The 8313-nt window shown below is 52.3% G+C and overlaps 1 protein-coding gene across 1 annotated transcript; it reads left to right on the plus strand.

The window, feature by feature from the left end:
• Nucleotides 1-1623: 1623 nt before the first annotated feature.
• LOC116820074 (platelet-derived growth factor receptor-like protein) lies at nt 1624-7941 on the plus strand. The gene is made up of 6 exons (XM_032772292.1): nt 1624-1700; nt 3756-4101; nt 5242-5393; nt 5607-5900; nt 6673-6812; nt 7720-7941. The coding sequence occupies exons 1-6, from the start codon at nt 1646-1648 to the stop codon at nt 7939-7941; spliced, it is 1209 nt and encodes a 402-aa protein (XP_032628183.1). The 5' UTR covers nt 1624-1645.
• The last annotated feature ends 372 nt before the right edge of the window (nt 7942-8313 follow it).

Consider the following 8313-nt stretch of genomic DNA (forward strand, 5'->3'; position numbering starts at 1 on the left):
CCCGTGAGGGAGACAGGTACCTGATACAGAGGCTTCACTTTCTCTGCCTTACTAGAAAAGAAGCTTCCACAAGTTTTGAAAAAAAGAAAACTTTATAGAAAAAAGAGAAAGAAAATATAAAACAATAATCTTGCATTAAGAAACTCAATACAGGCTCTTGCTTATAAGAAGATATGAAGAAACAGTCTGATTTAAAAGATAGCCCAATTAAACCAGTCCAACAAATCAACATACATGTGAATACACCACAAAGATCATCATAGCCGAATTACTTTGCGTTCCCTTGGTACTTACAGATGTTTAGAAGAAACTTTAAGATAAGATGGAGTTAGGAGGAAACCTTGTTTACTCACAGCCGAGAAAACAAAAAAGACACAGCCATCCACATCTATTCGTACAACCCAAAGCTCCTCACAGCCGAATTGCTTTGGGGGTTCCTTTGTACTCACAGACTTTTGGTATAATATTTGAAATAAGAAGGAGTTAGGAGGAAACCTTGTTTACTCACAGCCGAGAAAACAAAAAAGACCCCGAGTATACAAATTCCCGCCCCTGACTTTAAACAATCCAGTTCTCTGATTGGTCCTCTGGTCAGGTGTTTGGTTACCCTTTCCAGGTAAAAGAAACTTAACCCTTACCTTACCTATCCATTTATGACACCTTCATTCCACAAGTTTGCCCAGCATCCTGCAGAACTGTCCTACCATGGAGAGGTCACATGAATCAGGGCTTAATTTGTAATGGAAGAGAGGCCAGACTCAAGCAATTGTTTTACATTCACAATGAATACAGCAAGCCAAGAGGTGCCGAGGCTCTGAACTGCCAGGCCCAGAGGTGCCGAGGCTCTGAACTGACAGGCCTGGTTTTGCCACTGTCTCACTGAGTTTTCTTGGGTTAGTCAATTCATCTCCTAGTACCTTGGCTTCCCCTGCTGTGTAGTAGGCATGGTGCTTTGAGATCGGAGGATGAACAGTGCCGTGTAGGAGCTAAGTATTCTATTGGCCTGCACTGTGTTGCACTCTGTGACATGTTCTTGCGCTGCAACATTTACCCTTCAATACTGTGTATCAAAGGGTAATAGCTGGAAGGGGAAGCGAACCACAGGATTCACCCACACTGTTATCACCATTGTCGGGATAGTTAGTACCCAGTGTCTTCCCTCGGGATTGGCACCCCATTGTGCTAGGAGTTTGTTCAAACACTGGGGTAGAGCTGGCCCTTTCCCAAAGCGCTTTGCATCTAACCACTCCACCTGCCCCATGCTCTCCAGAGCATAACTGGACCGAGCACCGCCTGGAAATGGAGTAGGTGGACAGTGTTTTCTTTTTAAGCCTGGAGTGTGACTGCTGGAGCCTGGCTTTGAATAGCTCCATTTATCACCTCTGAAGGAACCTGAATGCCTTCATGGCACGCGGAGGTGAAAGGAATTTTGTTTAACGAGGCAAAGAGTCAAGCCTTTGATTTGCTTTGAAATCTCTCCCCTTCATCTCCCCAGTCCCCCGGACTCTCCATCCCGCAGCGCCCCCTCCTCCCTCTCAGAGGGAACAGGCAAGTGTGGAATTGCTGCGGAACTGTGAACAGTTGCAGCTGCTGCAGCCCCACTTCAGCAGCGCAGCGCCCTGGTTTGTGCCTGGCTTGCCCCAGCATGAACTCCAAGGCCCTAGCTGTCCTGGGCTGCAGCCTTCTCCTCCTCATCTTAGGTAAGTCTTGCTTTTCTGACTCTTTCCCTTCCTCCTACTCATTTCCCAAGCCCATATGTTTCCCTCCCCATCCCTAGCTTGGTGCTCTTTGCATTCCTCAGTGGCCTACACAAGGATGCCTTGTCGGAGGGCAGGGCAGCATGCTGAAAAGTCCCTTATTGCCTGCAACACCAGCAGGGACTGTGGCTGTATAGGGACTTGCTTCTGCAACTTTGGTCAGGCCGTGGTACTGTAACAGCTTTGCCCATGGGCCACAGCCCCAATTATTTTGGTTTGAGTGTCATCAAGGGAAAGATCCCAGGTTTTGCTGGCTTTGTGGGTCAGCATAAAATGAAGCTGGATGAGCTTCCCTTCAGACATGCATCACATACAGGAGCCATCTCTTCCCTGGCTAGAGAAGAAGGATACATAGGAGGGTTGTGAGCCATGCTGATGGCTTGGCAGATTTGGGAGATCCGCATCTAAGTTAGGATGCCTGATTTCTTGCTCTCTACCAGGTGCATCCCAGATGTCCTGTGCTTGGGTGCATGTGGGGAATCACAGGTAGGAGGCAAATGCTATGAGCTACACAAATGCCTCCCAACAATCAATGAACAGAGAGCAGGCAAATCAGTGAGTGCACAGAGAGACCTCTTGTCTTCTCGAATATGATACTCTCACAGCATCCTCCTGTGCCAATTCCCAGAAGTAGCTTAGAGTAGGAAGAGAAGGAACCCTACTAGGTAAAGTCTTGTCTTATATGGCACAGGGATCCTACCAGTCATGTCCTTTGCATGGTGAGTAGGTAAGAATTTCCTTGGTTACCCTGCAAGAATTGCAGATTTCTGCCCCTTAGGGGATATGACATTTGGGACTCAATTTCCAGATGTTCAGGTGGTGAAACGACACTGATGAACATCAGCTGAGGCGCTGGACCACATTCCAGTCAATGTCTTGTGGTAAACAGGTGCCTCCCCTCATTTTGTTGGCTCTGCTGCTGTCATAAACAGATAGCTAAGGGTTAATGTTTCTTTTACCTGAAAAGGGTTAACGAAGGGAACCAAACACCTGACCAGAGGACCAATCAGGAAACCGGATTTTTCAAAGCTCAGGGAGGGAATGTTTGGGTCTGGGTCTTTTGTCTGTCTCTCAGCTTTGAGAAGGATTTTCTATCTCAAAGCTTCTAATCTTCAGTTTCCAAGTGTGAGTACAAAGGTAAAAAGACAGTAAGCTTCTATTGTTTTTTTTGTATTTACATGTGGTGTAGTTGCTGGAATGGTTTAAACTTGGAAATCTTTTTGAATAGGTTGTTTATTCATATTTTTCTTTTAAGTAATTGACCCTGTATTGTCAACTGGATACGAGACTGTGTTTATGTGTTTTTCTTTCTTTTTATATAATAAGCTTCTATTTAAGACCTGTTTGAGTTTCTCTGCGGTAGGGCTAAGGACCGAAGGGGAAGGGAAATTCTCTTTGTGTTAGATTTATGGAGGTGATACTGTGCAGCCTCAGGGAAGAAGAGGGGAAGGTAAATTGCCCTCTCTGTTTTGTAATTCAAGGAGTTTAAGTACAGTAATCTTCCAGGATAACCCACGGAGGGGAAGCCTGGGGAGGAAGTAAAGAGAAGACAAGGGGAGGGGGGTTATTTCCCTTTGTGGTAAGACTCAGGGCTTCTGAGTCTTGGGGTCCCCCAGAGAAGGTTTTGGGAGACCAGAGAGGGAGCCAAGCCCTGGAATCACTTGGCTGGTGGCAGTGATATCAGATCTAAGCTGGTAATTAAGCTTAGAGGGTTCATGCTAGCTTCTCAGTTTATGAACGTTAAGGTTCAAATCTGAGTAGGAAGCTACGACAGCTGCACACACAGAAATGAAGCATCTCATAACTGGACCCTCAGTGTGTCCATGAAACCTGTGCTGTGGGTTAGGAGAGAGAATAAACATCCCTGCAATGCTTGGGACCCGACTCAGCCCTGTTGCTGAACAGCCCAAGAAGCTGCAAAGCCGCACTGAGCCCTCTGCCCCTGTAGGCCTGCGCCTGCTACTGCTCTGTTGTCAAACGCATCTTCTCTGTCCACAGCTGAATGTCAAGAGAAGGAAAAGCCCCCCAAAGCCACCAAACAGAAGGTCACAAAAGAGCCCAAGCCAAACAAGCTCAGACCTCTCAAAGCAACAGGTGAAAAGCTCCACCAGGCAGTAACCAAGCCCCCGAAGGGCAAAGCCCGAGTGAAACTCACAGCCCCTCCCAACCAGGTGCACCAGCCTGCATCCATCCTGACTCGGGTGGTGACCAGGGGGCAGTTCCAGAAAGTGCCTGAGTCCCTGACGCTGATGGCAGGCAACACCCTGGAGCTGCGCTGCCGAGGGCGGTCTGTCAGGTGGAGGTTCCCTGCATACCTGAAGGATGAGGATGAGGGGCGGCTCAGGTGCGTGTCTGGGATGTGTGACAGGCTCTGGGAGGCTATCCAGGCCCGGGGTGATTGTCAAGGGCCTGTCATGGATGAGGGGTGAGCAGGGCCTGTGTGGGGTCCATTCCCCCGAGATGTCAAAGGCATCAAATTGCTTCAGTAAATTACACACAAGAGGCCTGGATTTGGGGATGCTGGGCAGACCCTTGTTCTGGAGGCCAAGCACGGGGGAGGGCATGCAGCAGACATGTTACCCTGCTGTGGACAATCGGAGCTCGTTTAACAGGGGAAAACACACGGATACTCCCTGCTCGCTCTCTGAGATCCGCCAGGGAGCAACGCTGGCAGGTGCTCAGCTAGGCTCACGGAGCCCAAGCCTCACATTCAGCTTGAGCCTGGCTGCAGCTTCCATTGCCTGTTCTGCCTTTCACGCCCCGCGGTCCTGGGCTGGGGGACAGTGCGAGCTCCACAGCAGGTGGGAGCATGTTAAGCGAGGGGCTGTCCCAGGCACTATCCATCTCTCAGCATTTGGAGCACACTGGCCACATCCCCGGTTATTAAGCACCTCCGGACTTCACCCCTCTGGGTGTGCAGGTAGGTCAGAGCAGGGGAGTGTGACACTCAGTGCCCATTGGGAATTGTTACCGTGACCTTGTCATGCACTGTCTGTCCTTGGGCACAGGCAACGGGGGCACAGGAAGCCCCTTTCCCGGCCCCAGGCCGTCACTGTGGGCGTGGAGATAAGTGTGTGTTTTCCTTCCTCACACAGTGCACAGTCAACCTGTGGAACTCATTGCCAGGGGATGTTATGAAGGCCAAACTATAATAGGGTTCAAAACAGAATTAGATATATTCATAGAGGATGAGTCCATCAAAGGCTATTAGCCAAGATGGCCAGGGATTCAACCCCATGCTCTGGGTGCCCCAGCTTCTGATTGCCAGAAGCTGGGAGTGGACAGCTGGGGCTGGATCACTTGATAACTGCCTTGTTCTGTTCATTCCCTCTGAAGCACCTGGCTTTGGCCATTATCAGAGACAGGATACTGGGTGAGATGGACCATTGATCTGACCCGGTCTGGACGTTATGTTCGATGCTTGATGCAGAGGCCCAGGGTGACTCTCCTGGAGTCTGAGCAGGGCCTCTCCCCTTTGTTTCAGAATCAAGCACTTTGAGAGGCACAGCCAGCTGCTGGTGGTGAACTCGAGGGCTACTGACACGGGCGAGTACAGCTGCTGGTCCTTCCAGTGCCGGGACAGCGAGTGCCAGGACGGAGAGGACAGGATGGGCAAGGCTTTCATCTTCTTCACAGGTCAGGCTTCTGCGCTTAGACCGGTTTGGGGCACGCAGGGCACTCGAGCCAGAGAGCATCAGCATCTGCTCTCGTTATCCAGCAAACAGGGAAGCCCTGGGTGAGGCCTGCTGCGGGCTAGGGTGTGTTACACAGGAGGCCGGCGCAGGTGGAGATCCGGGAAGTGTCTCCCTGCCTCCAGAATGTAACTCCACTGCCCTCCTCCCTCCCCAGACCCCCAGGAGCTGTTTGTGCCGACGGAGGATTATTACGAAGTAGTCCAGCTGCGCACGAACCATCCCACACTCCTACCATGCCAGGTGACCAGCCCTTTGGCCAAGGTGACGCTGCACCGTGAATTCCCCCCCGAGGAGGTGGCTGTGGACGGGATCGACATCTCATACGACGTGAAGAGGGGGTTCGTGATCCACCGCCCACGGCCCTCGTATGCAGGGTCGCTCTTCTGCATGGCCAGCCTGGCTGGCATGCGGCAAATATCCACCAAGTACATGCTGATCTACGTCAACTGTGAGTGACCGCTGCCTGGCAGGGATGGGAGATCCAGCTGCCAGAGCTGACTCTGCAGCCCCTAACCTATGTGTTCCTTTGGTTTTGAGACCTCCATCTGCCTCCTTGCTGACATCCGCTGCCTTTAGCCGAGCCAGCTTCACCGCTGTCAGTTCAGGAACAATGCTAGCTAGCCAGAAACGGTCCACCACACTAGCAGTGGGGACAGGAATGGGGACACAGAATTCCACCTCACTTCCTAAGATAGAGCAGGAGGAATTAGCCCACAAGGCTGCGTATTGCTGCCTTCTCCTCGCTATCACTAGCTTTTCTGGGCACTGCTGTGCTCATACAGATCTGCTCATGCAGAGCAGTCCCTCTGCTAGCTGAGCTATCCGGGCATGTTAACTGAGCATCTCTGGTCACCTGCACCAGTCTGTAATTATGGAGGACCATACAAACGCTGATGTACCATTCATCAGCCCGCCAGATGAACACATGCCATCCAGCAGAAGGATATGGTGGGTTGCTACATAGACAGAGGTCTCTAAGCAGAAGCGGTGACCCCGTTAGCTGGAGATACCTGGTAGCAGACCTGTCCCTCCTTTAACCCAGCCCTAAAGCCCAGAAGGGTTGGCAGGGAGGTGGTGAGCTGATGGACTCTCAGCGCTATAGCTCCCTGAACTGCCGTTGGTTGACTAGCCCGTCTCCTACGACCGGGAAGTGATGAACCCATAGTACTTTGCTGCCCTTCCTTATCCTGCTTCTCACCACTTCACTCTTGCCCTTGCAGACCCTTCCTCTGCTCCCAAACCCACAGTCAGCGCCTCAGCCACCACTGTACGGGCTGGAGAAAACTTCAACGTGACATGCACGGTGTTTGGAGAACCAGAAGTCGCGGTCGACTTCACCTGGGAGTATCCGGGGCAGCAGGTAGGGAAGTGAGGTGGCTGGACAGGAAGGGGGTTGTTAGCCTGATAATACCGAATGGCTCCAACCAAGATCAGGGTCCCATTGCACCAGGCATTGTACCTACAAAGTGTAAGAGGCAGTCCCCGCCCCCAAGACTTACAGTCTAGACAGAGAAAGTGTGTGGGGGGAATAAAGGCCAAAGACGGAGGATGAGTTGCCCCAGGTCACACAGCAGGTCAGAGCCAGGAACAGAACCGAGTTCTCCTGACTCCCAGACCATGGCACCTCCCCAGCTAAAAGGGCACAGAGAGAAGAATGGGCCTTGTGCTGCACACAACTTTCCTTTCAGGGGCTTCTGACCAGAGGTATTTTCCCCACAGGAAACAGCATAAAGGGCTGAAGTGACCTTTGCAGAAGCACGGTTCACTCAGCACACCAGGGCCAACGAAACAGAACTGAACAGGACATGGGCTGGGGCCGCCAGAATGGTGGATGGTTCCAGTGCAACCAATGACTATGGGCAGGGACGGGGTGGGGGGAGAATTGGGCTTCAATGGAAATGCACGTGGTGCCCTTTTCATGGAGTGGGAGGGAGGTGGTTGGCGGGGCCGCCATGCAGACCAGGTGCGAAGCTGAGGTCCCTTCTGCGCATCTCTGGTGACACCTCGGGGGGAGAGACAAGGAGCCCATGGTGCTCCGTGCATGGAACAGGGGATGTCCCGGGGGGTTGGCTAATATGCCCCCTCTTGCTACAGCAGATGCCAGTGACCAGGGCTATGCGTGAGGGGCTGTTGAGCATCGGATGAGCCCTTCCTTTGCCTCCAGCCCTGCACTTACCAGCCCCTAGCTCGGCAGGTGCTGCAGGCGCTGCAGGCTGCCTAGGAAGGGAGAGGAGCTCTCCAACCCCCATTCCTTGCTTGCTTTTCAGATTGGCAGACCCCCCTACATCCGTGAATGTACCGACCTGGCACGCCGAGGTGGGCAGGTGCAGCAGGAATCCGAGAGCATCCTCTACATAGATGAGGCACGTGCAATAGACGAAGGGCTTTACACCTGCAGTGCCATGAACCTACAGGGCACCACCACCATCTCCACTCGGGTCCAGGTACTTCCAGCCACCCCAGCCCCAGGGGGGGCCCGGTCTGGGTAGCCCAGCCACGCTACAGACAGGGAGGTCAGCTATGGCAATGCACAGGACCAGAGATCTCTTTGTGACATAGGGACCAAATTTGCTTCCATTCTCCCTCCTCTCCTTCCTGTGATTTATTTACTCATTAAACTGACCAGCTTCTTCAAAGAGGAGAGACTTTGTTTTGTCCACAGGGTGCACTGAGGGGAGACGAGAGGCTGTTTCAGGTGAGTCTGGGTCAACGCTGAGCAAGCAGAGCATTTCACTAGGATCCGAGATGGGAAACCAGTCCCTCTGTGCCCCAGAGCCCTGGAGAGGCACCTTGCTGGCCGGCAGGTTCTCTCACTGCTTCTGCGCTCTTGAGCTCTCAACACACCACCATGGGGCACGGGG

Source organism: Chelonoidis abingdonii, chromosome 7 (assembly GCF_003597395.2).
Source record: "Chelonoidis abingdonii isolate Lonesome George chromosome 7, CheloAbing_2.0, whole genome shotgun sequence".
Lineage (NCBI taxonomy): Eukaryota > Metazoa > Chordata > Testudines > Testudinidae > Chelonoidis > Chelonoidis abingdonii.

What these genes read in the sequence shown, in the direction of transcription:
- LOC116820074 (XM_032772292.1), top strand. Translation starts at nt 1,646, where the DNA reads ATGAACTCCAAGGCCCTAGCTGTCCTGGGCTGCAGCCTTCTCCTCCTC. An exon ending in GAGGATGAGGGGCGGCTCAG is followed by an intron (nt 4,102 to 5,241) that starts GTGCGTGTCTGG and finishes CCTTTGTTTCAG; the next exon opens with AATCAAGCACTTTGAGAGGC. An exon ending in GGCTTTCATCTTCTTCACAG is followed by an intron (nt 5,394 to 5,606) that starts GTCAGGCTTCTG and finishes CTCCCTCCCCAG; the next exon opens with ACCCCCAGGAGCTGTTTGTG.